The sequence below is a fragment of the Diospyros lotus genome, chromosome 12 (genome assembly GCF_014633365.1).
Source record: "Diospyros lotus cultivar Yz01 chromosome 12, ASM1463336v1, whole genome shotgun sequence".
In the NCBI taxonomy this organism is placed as follows: domain Eukaryota; kingdom Viridiplantae; phylum Streptophyta; class Magnoliopsida; order Ericales; family Ebenaceae; genus Diospyros; species Diospyros lotus.
In genome coordinates this window covers 3416391-3434836 of record NC_068349.1, presented here as the reverse complement: position 1 = coordinate 3434836, position 18446 = coordinate 3416391, and the positions used below count along the sequence as shown (strand labels likewise).

At 34.6% G+C, this 18446-nt stretch overlaps 4 protein-coding genes across 6 annotated transcripts in view; 3 read left to right on the top strand and 1 right to left on the bottom strand.

Annotated features, from left to right (window-relative positions):
• The window catches only part of LOC127786488 (autophagy-related protein 9), a gene marked incomplete in the record, with an annotated part of 1007132 nt that overhangs the window by 587648 nt on the left and 401038 nt on the right, over positions 1–18446 (top strand).
• On the top strand, positions 1492–4417 carry LOC127786545 (probable WRKY transcription factor 21). Its single transcript, XM_052314012.1, has 3 exons — positions 1492–2873; positions 2982–3107; positions 3787–4417. Exons 1-3 carry the CDS (start codon positions 2113–2115, stop codon positions 3929–3931), a joined length of 1032 nt encoding a protein of 343 aa, XP_052169972.1. The 5' UTR covers positions 1492–2112; the 3' UTR covers positions 3932–4417.
• On the bottom strand, positions 8033–9000 carry LOC127786578 (ethylene-responsive transcription factor 3-like). Its single transcript, XM_052314068.1, has one exon. The coding sequence runs from the start codon at positions 8927–8929 to the stop codon at positions 8360–8362; it is 570 nt and encodes a 189-aa protein (XP_052170028.1). The 5' UTR covers positions 8930–9000; the 3' UTR covers positions 8033–8359.
• LOC127786495 (protein FAR1-RELATED SEQUENCE 6-like) lies at positions 11853–15555 on the top strand. 3 transcript variants are annotated; one of them, XM_052313936.1, is made up of 2 exons: positions 11853–12038; positions 13390–15555. In XM_052313936.1, the coding sequence occupies exon 2, from the start codon at positions 13405–13407 to the stop codon at positions 15412–15414; it is 2010 nt and encodes a 669-aa protein (XP_052169896.1). In that variant the 5' UTR covers positions 11853–12038; positions 13390–13404; the 3' UTR covers positions 15415–15555. The 3 variants fall into 3 exon arrangements, with proteins under 3 accessions (XP_052169896.1, XP_052169895.1, XP_052169894.1); XM_052313935.1 differs by having other exon boundaries at positions 11853–12243; positions 13405–15555; XM_052313934.1 differs by having other exon boundaries at positions 11854–12243.

Below are 18446 nucleotides of genomic sequence, written 5' to 3'. Positions count from 1 at the left end.
GTGATATTCCCTCTCTTTTTCTACTCTCAATGAATGATAACAAAATGATATATATTATTTGAATATTTATTTATGATATTTATATATATTTTATTTTATATTATATTAATATAAATATTTAACCCTAATGATACTAAAAATTGGTTGCCACAAGTTAACCTCGACTTGAAGTGACTACAAAATAAGATGAAATTGAATTATTTAATTTAAATTTTGATGTTTAAATTAATCAATTAAAAAGATAGATATGTAAAATATCTAGGCGAGTCTAATGTTTATTTCCTCAAGTGCAAAGTGCAAAAGATTGAGGCTTTTAGACTAGGTTGAGACTCAATCTAGCGGAATATATGAAATTAAATACCAAGATTTCTTATTGAAATTTTTAAAATTTATCCCGTTGTATAAAATAGGGGACAAATCTTCTTAGATTGATTCTAAATTCTTTAGAATCTAGATATTTTAATTTTTTTCAATACACGTGACTAGTTAGGAACATGTGTCTCTTTTCTATTTGATCGTTAATGGGGGCACCTGTTGAGTTGAGAACAGACTATTCTAAGGGATAAATGAATAATTTTTAATTTTTTAAATGCTTCCCTATATCGAGGCTAATTGCACTCTTTAAGAGATTCATTCATCAAAGCTGTTGATTAATGAACCAAGCTACTATATAAGTTGTATTTGTCATGGTGAAGTTTTTGCTTGTTTTTAGCGATATCTTTGAGAATTATTAAGTTAACTTTTAATCGACAATGAGTGTGTCATTTAATAAAATTTGATTAATTATACATTTTTTTAGTATCAAAAATTGAGTCCTCAATACACAATCTTCAATCCACAACGACGTATCATTTCTATAAATTCATAATTTACCAGCTCTTTAATTTGGGTGAATGGATAAGTTAGTCGAGAGTCAAAATTCAATACTTAAATATTTAAATAAACACAGTTGATGCACAATTTTACATAAGACATAATTAAATCCATAATCTCGCGATATCTCAATCTCTTTAACATGTGTGACGAACCAATTAAACTATCTCATAGGGTTATCGAATTTTTTCAATAATTTATATAAAAAAGGTATAATAAAAAAATTAACTAGATTATATATATACATATGTCACGTTATAACTTTATATTTTGTATTATTGCCAGGTCGGATTAATATATATAGATTTCACGTACTATATCAAAATAATATATTCAAATACAATTAAATAGTTTTGTGAGTGGAGGGGGGCAATCTTAATTACAATGTATTAATTTAATTAATTAGGTGCTTTTCTTAATCAGTTTGGTCATTAGAATGAAACCGTAACGAAGAGAGAGAGAGAGAGAGAGAGAGAAAGAGAGAGAGAGAGAGAGAAAAGTGAAAACCGGGTGACCGGGTCAATGAGCGGGACCCACATTTGAAATCAGTAACACAGACGGCAGTTTCGCTTCTGAGAGCTTCCTCTCTCTCTCTCTCTCTCTCCCTCTGGAGCAATCAAAGCTTATTTAAATGCCCACTTCTCTCGCTCTCTCTCTCTCTCTTTAAACTCTCTGTAAATTTCTCTCTCTCTGCAACAAAATTAATATAAAAAGCTTGTATCTTTGTACCCTTTCGGGAGGGAGGGGGGCGTGAATTTTTGGCGAGGCCTTCGCAAAGTCTTCTCTTTCACACCTTTCAAGCTCATGCCCCATGGAGATTGAAGAAGAATCTAGGGTTTGACAGCACACCCAAGTCCAACAAAGGTCCGTTCCTGGCTGCTGTTCCTTTACCTTTTCCTTCCTTTTCTTTCTCTCTTCCCTTTTTTTCTTCGCCTCGAACTGTTTTCGTGCTAATCTGTATCTGGCTATGTCGTGTTCGATCCATTTTCGCGAGTCCGGTCGAGTTTGATCTTCTGCGTGTTTATTTGATTGGGTGTGTATGTTGATGTTATATCTTGGATTGATTGGGAATCCCTGAAATTTTAATGGCGATACTGGGTGTCGGTGTTTGTTTCATCAATTCGGGCTTAGGATTCGAGGATCAAGGTTTTAGAAGTTACTGATTTTGAAGTCCTTTTTATGTGCCGCTTCGGTTCTGGGAATTAGGGTTTGGTTTCTGGTTGGATTTGGGGGGTTCAGATGGAGGAGGTTGAAGAAGCTAACAGATTAGCAGTAGAATGTGGGAACAGAGTTCTGAGGCTGTTATCGCAGCCCCAAGATCAGATGCAGCATAGAAATTTAATGGTGGAAACGAGGAAGACAGTGGCTGGTTTCCGGAGAGTTGTTTCTCTTCTCAATGCTGGGCAAGGTCATGCCAGAGTGAGAAAGCCCAAGAAAATTCAGACCCCTTTCCCGCCGAACATCCTGCTTGATTCCCCTTTAGGCAAAACAGAGCATCTTCCTAAACCTATTCAGCTTTTACAGAGTAATTTTCTTGAGAAACCTATTCAAGAGATTGGTTCATCGCTCGTTAGCAATTCTCTTACATTGGGAAATCCTTCGTTGGAGATGACTTTGAGCGAGAAAAACCCCCTTCAACTTGCTCAGCAAACGCCGTCGAGCAGCTTCCATCACTTCCTCCAGCAGCAGCACTGGCAAAGGATCCAGGCTGAACAGATGAAGCAGCAGGAAATGAGGTTTCGTAGGAGTAACAGCGGGATTAATCTGAACTTTGACAGCTCCATATGTACACCCACCATGTCGTCTACAAGGTCTTTTATCTCTTCATTGAGTATAGATGGGAGTGTTGCCAACATGGAGGGGAATGCCTTCCATTTAATTGGAGCAGCTGGCTCCTCGGATCAGAATTCTCACCAACATAAGAGAAGGTGCTCTGGAAAGGGGGACGATGGGAGTGTGAAGTGCGGGAGTAGTGGTAGATGCCACTGCTCAAAGAAGAGGTTTGTTCTTCCGCCCCCCCCCCCCCCCCCCCCTCTTTTTTTGAATCTATTAAAGCTTCTCTATCACTAATATCTTGCAATTTTTTTTTCTTTGTATTATCTTCACAGGAAACACAGGGTGAAGAGAACGATAACAGTTCCTGCTATCAGTAACAAGCTTGCAGATATCCCTCCCGATGAGTATTCATGGAGGAAGTATGGACAGAAGCCGATCAAGGGTTCTCCTCATCCTAGGTACATTTTCGTGATATACAACTATTTCTGACTTCTGACAGCAAGTGCCTTTGCTGATTGTGAGATGCATATTTATTGTTTCAATTGAATGCCATTTTTCATCCCCTTTCCTCAACAAATCTAACATCCATTTTTCAGCAATTAGAATACGCACAAATGACCATTGTGAAATCTAATTCTTGCTTCTTTTCAACTTGATGTTGTTATTTGTTGTGTAATGATCGGCCTTTCATTAGCCAACAACCAGCATAAAACTCTTATCGGATTAAACAATATGAATTCTCCTTGCATAGTGGAATTATGGCTTGATATGATGTGGTATAATTATGGTACTGATTAAGATGCTACAGTGGATCAGTAGCTTAACCTATTTAGAAGCATAAGCTTAGCCGGTTAGCCATAAAAAATTTTGCTCTGTGCTTAATGGTTCGCTTGTTGCAGACAATACGGGGAAGAAAACTATACTATTCTACACTCCTTGTTAGGTATCCAAGGACGTATTGTCTATTAGGCTGTCCGTGCTGCTTGTAGAAGTCATGCTTAAGCGATCAGTTCTTGACTTTGTGTTGATCCATTAGACTGTGTCGCAGCTTATACAATTATTACACGTTTTTTACATGTCTGAATTCAGATTTGAACCCTTGGGGTTCTTAGAAGAAGTCTTGTTGTGTATTTGCAGGGGATATTACAAGTGTAGCAGCATGAGAGGCTGCCCGGCAAGGAAGCATGTGGAAAGGTGCTTGGAGGACTCATCAATGCTTTTAGTAACTTATGAAGGAGACCATAATCACCCCAGACTACCGTCACAACCACTGAGCACATGAGAACCCTAACAGGTGGCATCGCAAGGATCGCTTCTTCAAGTTCATGGCGTTCAATCCGACAACATTGAATTTATGATTATGATTAGCCCAAACTGCTCGTGTACATAACTCATCGTGGTTTAAGCTCAAGGTCCTTGCGGAGGAGCAAATTTCCGGCCCTGACGCCTGGCTGGCTGGCTCTTTTTATGGGCCTTCTGGATGTAAGGCAATGAGACAATGGAGTCCAGGATCCATACAGAAGATTCTGTCAATTGGGGCTTTCTGTTTGTGAGAAAAATCCTTAACCTGTCTCTCTCTCTCTCTCTCTCCAGAAAAAAAAAAAAAAAAAAAAAACTGGTTAATGTAGGACTTTTGCATCAATGCAGTTCCTTAGTTTGGGAAATTTTTGTTTTGGTTGACTAGAATATGTCCTCCTAGGTTTTGTAGCTGGCTGTCAATTCTGAATTCTATCATTTGGTGGTGAAGTTAGATTGTTAATTCTCTCTATGTCTTCCTACATTGCATTTGGTTGCTGAAGCTTTGGGAGTTTTGGTGGGGTGGGTGGTTGAGGTTTGGAATGAATTTATGGCTCAGTTTCGTGGGCGGGCTGGGAATTTCACAAAACTTCCAGGTTTTATTGGGTTTTCATTTCAAAAATTAAAAAAGTCTCAGTTTTGATCTATTCCTATTCCTCGTGTATTGCATTTTTGTTTTCTTTTCTGAAAGAGTGGACCTTTTATTCGAAAAGACAACCCCTTTTGTTCGTCCTTGAATCCCAAATTCACAATCCACCCGTTTGTCTACTTGTTATGGCTGTAATTTTCAACACAATTAGAGAGCCAGATTCGTACATATTGATGCGGGGTAATCGAATTTACCTCAAGTAAATAGATCGAATTTGTGTTAAAAATTAAATTAAATTAACAAAATAAATTCTCAAATCAAAGAATTCGGAAAAATTGAACTGAATACAAAAAATCAAGAAAATTGAAAAAAAATAATTTGAAATAACAAAGTAATTTTTGACATATTGGTTTGTTTGATTGTTTTGATTTTTTTTAATAAAGAGATTAGATTGAATCAAAATAATTAAAATTATTTAATTTGAAAAACAAACCAACCTGATCGGATCTATAAATTGAACTGAATTGAATCGACAATTTTGATCAATTTAGTTCAATTATTTTAATTTAATCAAAACGTTGCACACCCCTACTGATATGATACATAACCCTACCTACTAATATGGTAGCTAAATTTTATTTGACTAAAAACACATCAATGCCCCTAAACTTTACCCATTTAACCAATTGTTACGCCTCTCGAGTTTCAATTTTGAATCCATCATGCACTTCATTATCTAGTCAACATCATTTGTCAAATCATGCGCAATTGAAAGAATGTGAGATGAAATAGATCTCTTTAACAACCAATTTTGACTGCACACAACTTTTTAATTTTCAATCTACCCATCTGCTTCATCTTAATAACTTTACTGTCACCGTCTCTTTCTATTTGTATATATGTGGGTAACATATATATTGTATTAATATATTTTTTAATAATTATATATAATTTATCAATATTTAATAATAAAATTTTATCGATTGGACATCAACATATATATATTGTATAAATATAAAATTTTGATAAATAATTATGTATAATTTATTAACATATATATTATATTAATATAAATAAAATATTATTTGTATAAGGATTTTGGGATTTGAGAGATGTAATAGGTGTCAAATTGAAATGTGAAGGACACAATAGGTCTCTTCAAATTCATGGACACAATTGATTAAACGGGCAAAGTTCAATAGGTCCTTTCAAAGTTTCTTGGCTAAATTATTGAAAAATGTGATTTTTTTTTTGGTTTAGTTTTGATTTTATAACAAATTTTTAATTTTTAATGATATATTAAATTTTATTTTTAATAATATACTAAACTTTATTGAAAAACTGTCTGTTTTGATGTGTCGTACGTGCAACGTTTAGGTTGAATGCGTTGGAAAAACTATATATATATATAATTAATATATAAAACAAAATAAATATATTAAAAGTTAAAAAAATCTACAACGGGCAGCTATTCTACTGACCAAAGCAGCCAATAGAGAGCCAAACTCCAAAATTCAGTTCCAACGTTATCATTGTTTTGCCTCGTCAAAAATTTGTGTTTATGTAGGTGCATATTTAATTATTTTATATATTTAATTATTTTATAATGGCCTTATTGTTGGATTTGCTATGTTTCATAAATTAAACAGTACATTTATGATATTATAAAATTAAAAATTTATTATTAAAAAATTAAATTATTTATTTATATTTTATTTGCTTACGTTATTTGTCGAGATAAATTGGCTATAAAGCTTATGAATTTTGACTATTAAGCTTCGGCACTCTCCAAATTATAAAATTATTTTAATTAATTTTTAAAATTAGTTACAACACTCTCTTTATTATTAATAATGTTAAATAAATTAATTACACATCGCTTAAATTTTAAGTCTTTAGTCTCAACATTACTTGAATTTTTATTTTCACTAAATCAAATTTTCAAGAATGTTCAAGATTTAAAGAGTATCCTCTTAACATTACTTATTTTTATATATCATTTAAATATTTTTTTGGTTAAGGGAAATTACTCAACACGTAATGGATGAGCACTGCATTAGTATCCCATAATATTTCATTTGAATATTTAAAAGTGGTATTTTATGTAATATTAATATGTTATATAATTATATTAATTAAATACATAATATGATAATATAATATATTAATATAAAAATATCTTATTAAATATTACTCATGAATTTTTAAGCTATTTGATTACAATTTTGATGACACCCTAAGAAGAAATTATTATCTCCTACTTCTTTGTCTTTCATTCCACGATATTTAAAATTTATGAATTTTTACATACTTAGATTTGATGATGATGATGAAGCTATTATAGTACATTTACTATCTTATGTATATTGATTTCTCTCACTTACTCCCTTTGATAAAACACATTATGATTTTCTGATAAATTCTCGCTGGGTTCACTTATGAGCAGAAAAAGGACCAATATATGTATAAAGAATCATACTAGATGTACACTCATTTTGTACATTTTGGGCTACATAAGGGAGTATTATGACCAAAATACCCTGCGTCTCATGAGGGGTTTTTTATCATAATACTCCTTTATGTAGCTTAAGATGTACAAAATGTGTGTACCAATAGCATTTTTCATGTGTAAATCCTTCTTTAATCTAATGCGTCCATCAAGCATAAGTAATTTAATTAATAGATGGATGAGATTTATTTATTAATAATTTCTCACTAATTATCATGCTCAACTCCTTAATTTCAATACTAAACAATAAACTAACAAACACAACACTCACTAATATTACATAGGTGATATGTTACTCACATGACATTAGTATGTAGAGAGAGTGACTCGAGAATGAGGGTGTAGAGCAAATGTTATATTGTCTGATGCGAATAATATAATATTTTATTAATAAAAATAACAAGTTCAAAAATCATTTATATAATTTTGTGACATGTGTTGTTAATCATACTATAATAAAAATAATAATAGTAAAAGTCATAATCAATAACGATCATAAATTATATATTATTAAAAAATATATTAAATAAAAAAATAATAACACATAAATCTCCATTGAGTTGTCAAATAAATGATATGAAAATGAAACGCCGTACTTGACTAGGAACTGACTGGCGTGCGCATTAATGCACACACTGTGCCGACTCCGGCTGCGTAATTAATTTACCATTTTCGCCCTCTCTCCCAGTCCCAGTCCTACCAACATACAAGCATACAATGTACCTTGAAAAACGCAACCAACAACGCAATAGTCGTCGAAGTTAACTAGTAAACAAAAAGGAGGATAGGATACTGCCGGCCTCCTCCTAATCCTAAGGCCCCGTTTGGCACTGATATTTCAAAATATTATTTGAATATTTATTTTTGATAATTATGTAATAATATATTATTATATTTTATGTCATACTAACAGCGCAAATATCTTTAAAAATGTTACAAATAAATGTGTAAATAGCATTTTTGTTCAAATTAAGTGAGATAGTGATGTTAAATGACCAAGTTAGCTTAGATTTTTCATGTTACCAAACTTGAATCGGAATCATGGATTCGCGTTCAATATATCCGAAGAGTGGTATCAAAATCGCCGTTGCTAATATATATTGTGTTCGCTTGGGTATGCCTGAATCTGACTTGGTTGGTTGACTCGCGCCTCGCGGTCTTTAGTCAAGAGAACGTATTGAAAGTTCGCTAATCCACTGTACATACATGACTAACCCACTAAATAAGGGTAAAATGGGAAAAGACGTAAAAACCTTTCGCGATCACGGAATTCGACTACCATTTCCTCATCCGGCGAGGGACGGCCGATAATCCGATCAGAACAGAGGCGCCGGAAGATTCAGATCGAACAGAAACGGCTTCTTCACGGCTCTCATTTTCATTTCTTGCTCGTTGATCAGCGAACCTACGGTCTCGACGTTATATCCACTGTAGTCGGAACGGACTGGTCCGGGAAGCGCATGAGGAGCGCCAGGAGAGAAGACATTCCGGCTGCCGTCGCCGGAGACCGGGAACCAATACGGGAGGCTATTCGTAATCGCTTCCGAGTTTACCTTCGGCAGCCGCATAGGCGACGCGGCCGGAGCAATCTGAGATGATGCGACAGGAGGAGCGAGGTCAAAGTTAGTCTTGGCCTTGAGGCCGCGGAGGCTCCGAGCGGCATCATCGTAGGCTCTGGCGGCTTCCTCCGCCGTGTCGAAGGTCCCAAGCCACCGCCGAGTCTTCTTCCACGGATCGCGAATCTCCGCGGCAAAACGGCCCCAAGGACGCTTCCGCACACCTCGAAAGTGAGACTCCCTGACCGCCGGCACCGGCTGATTATCCTTCTTGCCCCGGCCGCCCTTTACGGCCTCGTTCTTGCGGAGGTTCATCGTTTCAACGGCCATTTGTGCTACACAATACGGAGACAACGACACTGCGAGACGTGCAGACCAAGGGTTGGGTCTCGTTATTTATAGCCTGCCTTCCTTAACGCCGACAGCTTTTGAGCCACGATTCTCTCTCTCTCTCTCAGATTTTAAGAACTCATTTAATGCATGCGTGCACTGATAGAATTCAAGGACGGATTTTCTCTCTCCATCGGCTCTTTTACCAATATTTAAATCATGTAAAATAATAATATTTATTCTCATAAATTAATCTATATTCTAATTAAATATTTAAACTAATTTAGTACATTACAATTGATAAAAATATATCTTCTATCTCACCATCTCGTACCGTCTTATCACATTAGGTGAGGGGTATTTTAATTACACCTCTCACCATCTCACCCATCACTTTAAATGATGGATATTTTAGATATTTTAATTATATTATATAATTTAAAGTATAATTCATAATATATTAATAATATTTTTTAATATCTAATATGTCTATGTATTAATTTTTATAATTTTTACTTATTAAAATTCATGTAATGATATGTTTGGCATTTTATGGAATATAAATATAAGTTCATACTAATTTGTGAAATCAAATAACATTATTAATCTTAAATGATAATTTTACTTTAAAAAATGTGTATAATGATATTTTCTTCTCCTGAAAAAAAGAAAATCTAAATTAAAAATATTCATTTCCATATTTGTAAATATGTATACAAACATTTAATTAATGTAATTATAGTAACATTGGGTTATTATCATATTCATTCATACAATATTAAATATTAATTAAATATTATAATATATATATATATATTCGGTAGAGGTCCCCACCTAAGCATGTAATAAATAATGTAAAAGGGAAGCTCCAAGTCAACACGGGAAGCTAAGCTAGCGTGGGAACACGAGGAATATGAATCCAAAGCGGGAAGGGAATGATTCTCGTGTGGGGTACAGAAAATGACGAGGCAGCCCCCGGGATCCTTCCAAATTCCAACTGTTGTTAATTAATTAATTGATAAATGTCTAATCAGCAAAATGATGTGGTATATGACGGCAGAAGTAGCCGAAAGAAGAGGCAACAAACAAGCATCGGATCATTCCAGCCCAAAATTAGATAGCTAGGCCCACTAGTGAAGCCCACCTACAAGCCAGCCTGGCCCACAGAAAACACCCCACGCGACCGACCCACCTACTAATACTATCCCCTTGAGGGGCGAATTGGTAATCTTACAAAGACCAATAACGGCTTCAATGGACACGATCTCTCCATAAAATTATCATTTTGTGCTCTCCAACTATATTGTACTATTTTATTTTTAAAACGCGTACAATTAAAATATAATAATTTTGTTATGTTTGAAAAAAAGGGTAAATACGGGATTAGAGTAGGCACTCTCGGCGGCTCAAATAAGCTTCGTTGGCAACATGATGAACTCTTTTACCTCCTTAAACTAGGATACAAGCCTTTTCCAATGGTGTTAATTTTCTCCGATCCAAAATTTTACCAAGAAGAATGGAATAAGTTGGTCTACGTAGTTTATGATTATTGATTATGTTTGTCGTCCAAATAGCGAATCTCAAAACTCGTCGTTTTTAATTATTGATGTTGTCCATTGCAACTCTCACTATCTCTTTCCACAATAGTCATTGTCACAGCCATCGATATCGCTATCGTCACCACAATTACAATTGTCACCGTCGAAACACGAAACTCCAATAGCAAACAAGACAAAAAACGTTGTAGTCGATTTGTCATCTTTTTTGGAGATGATTATTGAATCAAGTGCTCGGATAAAAAAAAAAATCACAACCAGATAAAATGAAGAGTCATGGCAAATGGAGAAGGCAATAAGACACAAACAGATTAAATGAGGAACAAATTGAATGTTGTTGAAATATTATTTTTAATGTATTAAAATTTTAAATTTATTATTATATAATTAATTCAAAAAAATTGTTAAATAATTTTATTTAAAAAATATTAGTAGATTCACTTTAAAAGTATATTAAATAATATTAAAATTTGATATAGTAATATGTTTTATTAAATTAAAAATAAATAAATATTAAACTTTTACAGTAGTATTAAGTATAGGTATGATAAAAAAAATATTAAAATTAAAGTTTATTAATAAATAAATAAAATAGATAATCAAATATAGAGTATAATATGGGGTATGGTTGGAGTAAATATAGTTTTCGAAGTAAAAAAATTATGAAGTTAATTATTTATAATATAATAGAAAGAAAAATAGAAAACGTGGTAAAAAATGGCTTAAATATAATTACAGATCACATTGAGACTTAAATAAAAATAACTAAGGCTTTAAGGAATATAAACACAAAACTTTTTAATTCAGCTTGAAGTGTCCATTCTTTTTGAATTATGCCAGACCTATTTTAATTAATTTTATTTAGTATTATTGTAGTCAATTTTCAATTCTAAATTGTCATTAGATTAGATCGAAACAAAAACAAATTATAGCTTTTACAAAAAAAAAACCATCCAAATTGCTTTCCGACAAATCTTATAACGGATCAAAATTTGAACAAACCTAAATAAAAACAACTAAGGCTTTAAGTAATATAAACACAAAACTTTTAATTCGGCTAGAAGTGTCAATTCGATTCGGATTATAGGAGATCTATTTTAATTGATATTGTTTGATATTATTGTAGTCAAATTTTAATTATAAATTCACATCACGTTAGATCAAATTAAAAAAAAAAAACTTTTAAATGAAGAACAATCCAAATCATTTTCGGATCAATCTTATAACGGATTGAAATTTGAACACAGCTAATGCCATCCAACCATCCAATTGCAGGGTGTCCCATTTATTTGTTTTTGTCACTCTCTCTTTTTATTTTATTTTATTTTGGGGCGGGGGGGGGGGGGGGGGGGGGGGGGCGCTAATGTACGCTTATGATGGAAAAACGAAGGACGTCTATGAGAAAGGAAATGGAGATCAAAATTAAAAGATTCAAGCCCCACCCGCACCGACGAATGCTATTTAAATCCGATGATTTTCAACGCCGATCACCGCCGAATGCATTCCATGGACGGATATAGATCTATTATCTGATCGCTTTCGTTCGCGTCTCGGTATTGTTCTCTCTCTCTTCTCTAAACCCTAGCTCAATTTCAATTTCTGTTTCGATTTCTTTGATCGTCCAATGGCCGCCGAGGAACCAGCTCTCTTTTGTCCCGCTCGAGTCGGCTCCTGAACCGCCGGGGCCAAACGAAGAAACCGGTTGCTCCGAACACACACACGCCTAGGAGCTCTCCTTCGCGCCCTCCTTACATTGAGGTACTGAGAACGAATGCCCGATTTTCATCTGAGTTCACGTCCGTTGTGTCGGTGATTTCGATTTTGGATCTGATATTTGTTGCTTGACCACTAGATGAAAAGTCATATAATTTGGTCCAACGACTTAATAAAAAAATGAGATGCGCTTTTATTCTTGAGTTGTAGTTTTGGGATGGTAGTGCTTTCTAAGTCTTTTAACTTATGATCTTCACTTATGCATGTTTTTCACGCCACAACTTGGGGTAATATACCAAACTAAGCACTGCAGAGAAAGCAAAAGGAAGTGATTCATTTGGTGGTTCAACAACTAGCAAGCCAATTACTAGGTCATTGTAGAAAAATCTCATGGAATTACAGTAAAGATGCAGCCTACCCACAAGCTGCTGCAAGTCTATAATGAAAGAGAATTACTTGGACTCTTTATCTGTGCTCTGTTTAGTTGAATTCAACTAGCTTAATCAGGACTGTTCAGGTTCATTACAATTATGCACTGTCTGTGGTCTGTGTTGTTGAATGACCTTTGTTAGTTGATCCGAAGGAATTATGCATTTCTTCAACGTCTTAAAATATACATTGCCTTGCATCAATAATTAAGTGATCAATATGTGTTTCCCTCCATTTTCTTTTTAAATTAGATGTATCCTCTTTAATTGCCATAGGGAATGCATGTAGGCTCTTCTATATTGAATAGAATGGGGTCTAATTATTAGTATGCACTCCCTCAAGACATGCTATTGAATCCTTTAAAATTGTTGGTTTCTAGACAGGGGCGGAGGCAGGGGGTGGGCAGGAGCCCCCCCAATTTTTTTAAAAAGTAGATTTTGAATACTAAAAAATAATAATTTTTTATTACAAGCCCCCCCAAGCTCAAGCCCCCCAGCCCAACTCCCCCCCCCCCCCCTCCTCCTCTCTTTCTTTCCCAGATTCTGTTAAAATTCTAGTTTTTCCCTTGACTGCTGCAGTTGGAAAAAAAATAAAAAAAATTCTATTGGTGGAGCTCACGACTGAAAAAAAAAATTTAAAGCCCCCCCGGTTAAAAAATCCTAGCTCCACCCCTGTTTCTAGATGTCCCCTTTCCTGTATATCATGTTATTTGATAGTGGGATAGTTGGTAACACACTTTTGGTAATATATCCTGCTCTTAAGGGTTCTCTACCTCAGATGGAAGAAGCTTTTCTCAATGATGATCAAGTCCCTCTTGTTGGAGGCAGTGAGATTCCACAAGAAAGAGATGGTAGTGAAACTAAGTTAGATTGTCGGAATGGTGTTCCTGAAGGAAGGAAGGAATTCGTTGCACCTGCTGTAGGAATGGAGTTTGAGTCATATGATGATGCTTACAATTATTATATCTGTTATGCAAAGGAAGTGGGCTTTCGTGTTAGGGTGAAAAATTCGTGGTTCAAAAGAAACAGTAGAGAGAAGTATGGTGCTGTACTTTGTTGCAGCAGCCAGGGGTTCAAAAGAATTAAAGATGTAAACCGTTTACGAAAGGAAACCAGAACTGGTTGCCCTGCAATGGTTAGGATAAGGTTAGTTGACTCTAAAAGGTGGAGGATACTTGAAGTTGCCCTTGAACACAACCACTTGTTTGGTGCAAAAGTTTACAAGTTCATTGAGAAGATTGGCACTGGTAACAAGAGGAAATTGCAGTCCAACTGTGATGCAGAAGCAAGGACAATCAAGTTGTACCGTGCCCTTGTCATTGATTCAAGAGAAAATGGGAACTCAAATTCTGATTCAAGGGAAATTAGGGACTTTTCTGATCATCCAAATCACTTGAACTTAAGAAAAGGTGATGCACAAGCCATTTACAACTATCTCTGTCGTATGCAGTTGACTAATCCGAACTTCTTTTATGTGATGGATCTTAATGATGAAGGGCAGGTGAAGAATGTTTTCTGGGCAGATGCTAGGTCTAGGGCTGCAGGTGGGTACTTTGGTGATGTTATATTTCTTGATAATACATATTTGTCAAACAAATATGAGATTCCACTTGTGGCATTTGTTGGGATAAATCACCACGGTCAGTCTGTGTTGCTGGGTTGTGGCCTGCTTGCAGGTGAGATGACAGAATCCTATGTTTGGCTATTAAAAACATGGCTTACTTGTATGTCAGGATGCTCTCCACTGACAATTATCACAGACAGATGCAAATTTTTACAGAGTGCAATAGCAGAGGTGTTTCCTAGATCTAATCATCGTTTTGGTTTGTCACACATCATGAGAAAAGTTCCAGAGAAGTTGGGAGGACTGCGCAACTATGACACCATCAGGAAATCATTGTCTAAGGCAGTCTATGAGGCACTAAAACCATGTGATTTTGAAGCAGCTTGGGGATTTATGATCCAGCATTTTGGAATTAGTGATCATGAGTGGCTTCAATCTCTGTATGAAGATCGAGCTAAGTGGGCACCCGTTTACTTGAAAGACACATTTTTTGTTGGGATGGCTGCTTCGTGCCCTGGTGAAACTCTACATTCATTCTTTGACAGATATGTGCACAAGCAAACTCCTCTGAAAGAATTTCTTGACAAGTATGAATTAGCCTTACAAAAGAAGTACAAGGAAGAAGCACTTTCTGATATGGAGTCGAGAAACACAAGTCCAGCACTGAAAACAAGATGTTCTTTTGAGTTGCAGTTGTCAAAAGTCTATACAAGAGAAATATTCAAGAAATTCCAATTTGAGGTTGAGGAGATGTATTCTTGTTTCAGTACCACACAGTTACATATCGACGGGCCTATTGTGATATACTTGGTGAAGGAGCGTGTTCCGGGTGAGGGAAATAGGAGGGAGATTAGGGATTATGAGGTTTTGTACAATCGAGCAGCAGCAGAAATCCGCTGCATCTGCAGCTGTTTTAACTTCAATGGCTATCTATGCCGGCATGCATTGTGCGTTCTTAACTTCAATGGGGTGGAAGAAATCCCTTCCAAGTACATCCTGACACGATGGAAAAAGGATTACAAGCGCTTGTACATTCCAGATCATGGTTCCAATAATGTTGATGATGATACTGAACGTATGCAATGGTTTAGTCAGTTATATAAAAGTGCTTTGCAAGTTGTGGAGGAGGGGGTAATATCCCTTGATCATTACCAGGTCGCACTGGAGGCATTTAAAGAGTCACTTGGTAGGGTTCATGATTTAGAAGATAAGCATGATTTATAGTACAAAAATGTTAATGTGCAAACTTGTTTCTCTCTGTGGCCCTCAGCCCCTCGAGGGTGCATAATGTAATATTCAACAAACAAATTTAAATGTTTTTAGGAATAGGAAAAGAACAACTGCCATCCAGCAGTTTTTGTGCCATGCCTCTTTTGTGTGCTAATTCTGGTGTTGGTTCTGAGTTTTTTTTGCCCATAGTTTAGTTTTTATGCAGGTTGGACAACCAAGACTAGTGAACTCCATTGATGATCATTGTTGAAGATATTTTATCCTTCCAATTCTGGTAAGCTGCATTTCCTTAAGCTTGCATTTGAATAAGTGAATTTCAAATAATATCATCAAAATTCTCTAATTTGAAATACTCATGTTAATTTCTTTCCTTTGATGCCGTTTCAAATGTTTAATCATGTCATTCCTACCCTACCTTGTATGACAGTTGGCTTGGCCCAGTGAATTTTACACTAATGGTCGATTACCTGACAACACCCTCTTAGGTTCTATGGAAATAGAAACGGAAATGGAAATGAAAATGAAAATGAGAAACATATACGATACGAAATAGAATGAAAAAGCGACAATTTTTCAAAAAGGTAGGAAACGCCGACACAGCAGCCCAAGACGTTTTCGTGCATGATAGACACCCTCTTCATTTATCACAACTTGAGATTGACCACAAATAGACCCGTTTACTCACTCTTTTATCTCCTACATCAAACAGTTCACAGTGAAACACCCAAGTCTTAATTGAAACCTTCTAAGGATACGTGCAGAACAGAACAGCTGTGAAGGCAGATTCTCATAATTTGCGATGATTGAACATGAGATGGATGGTTTGGTCGAGGCGGCCAAACATTCTCCCAATTCAGGATCCAACGGCCAATGCTACTTGCTGTCACCATTCCATGATATTATTTGGTAGCTTCAACAGTATCTGCCTGCTTAAGCATGAATTAACCAAGAAGTTTTCATGATTGTTTAATGTTTCAATTGCTGAAAAATGTAGCAAAGGTGCTTCAATTCTATGAAGTTTTTCATGAACAATGAAAACATACTGCATGTCAGGCAGTATATTTAATGTTTTTATTGATAAAATTATAAGTACAATCTAAATTGGATTAGATATGAGCAATTTGGCAAAGGAATACTTTGGTGAGTGTTTTTTTTTTTTTTTTTTTTTCATTTTTAGACTAAAACCAAAATTGTACTGTGCTGACAATAAATCATACTGCATATATACAACAGTTTCAAAATGTTTAATGCTTGGTTTTTTAAATATAAAATATCTTATGTTTTGAGTATAAATATTTTCCTAAAATATATTGTATATAATGTTTTATATGCAAGTACAAGATTAATATTTGTAAAATTTTGAGAGCAAATATAGATCCATGAGACCCAAATTCACATCACAATTGAGAGTTTAAGTGTAAATGAATAGGGGTGAACATTCAGTAGATTTGATTAACAAATCAATTGAAATGTTGAAATCGAAATAATTAAATTTGTGTCAAAAGTTGAATCAAATTAACCGAACAAATTGAAAATAAAAAAAACCAAACAAATGTAAAAAATAAAAAATTAAAATATGTAATTATTCATAATTTAAATTATAGATTTGTTCTAATCTCAAGCAAATTTAAATTTTATGTCACAATTATCACAAAGTCCACATTGACACAAAATTTAAATATGCAATTATTTTTAATTTTTTCCCAAGCAAAATAAAAAAAAACTAATTTTCCTAATGAATTATAATCAAATTCACACAATGCTCACTATAGGTAATATTTTCAAGCACACTCAAAACATATATAACAAAATCTGCTTCAATTATTGCTATATGTCTAGCTTTAGTAGTAAATAAAGCAACAATTGATTGTAAAGTAGTCCTTCAACTAATAACACAACCCCTAATAATAAAAACATATACATCAAGCAATTTTCTTTTATCAATATCTCGTAAATATTACAAAATCTATTAAATTTAACCTGTTTTCCAATATTCTTTACTAGAATTAGCCATGTATCTACTAACCACACTCATTCCATGAGATCTAGGCATGTACGTATCATAACATACATGGGACACTTTACTACACTAAAGTATGAAATCAATTTAAAGCTCAACCTAAATGTCAAAAGTCTATTGATCTATAAAATTAAATTATTCTTGAGACAAATCACGAACCATGACATTTTTTCAAAACCTAACAATGCATTATCTAAATCTATCTATGGCGAACCATGACATTTTTTCAAAACCTAACAATGCATTATCTAAATCTATCTATGGCAAATTACTTACATCTTCACATGCCATAATGAAAATATAATATTTTGGTATAATAATATAATATCATATTTCAACATTGCTATTGCCATGCTCAAATAATCCCAAATAGTGTTAAAAATCAATAAATAAAGGCTCCACAAATTTGATGGGTATATTTTTGGTATGAATGGATTATATATGGTCAAATCTAATCTAATTGGCCAAATCTATATGGATATGGGCTAGATTTACCGAATCCAAGCAGATCTACAAAGCTTTGATCGGTTAACAATGATGGTGGATAACTCAGAAGCTGTCATTGACAGTAAAGGGGAATGACATAGGGGGTTTCGTCGATGACTATGGTGGAATGCGACAAGGATTGACTATTATAGCATAATGGCAATAGTTGGAAAAGGCAAATGAATGTTTGTTACCAACGAATATGAAGATTGGAGATGATAAAGAGACTGTCACAACGATCGAGGAAAACAACAATGAACGATCGATCGATCACGATGGTTGATGAAAATGAATAGTCGGTTGGGCAAGACGAAGTCAAATTAATGGCTATCACCAAGAAGGCGAAGATGAATATAATGGCTAGAGAAAATGATTACGTGATTACGTTGACTAGATAAGGTTTTGGGTGTTTTATAAAATGTTTTGTCATTATCAAAAAATGAGATATTGTTGTTTTTGCATTCTTTGTTATGGTTTTGATGATGACAAATAAATATTGATTTTATGTTGAATTTTGATT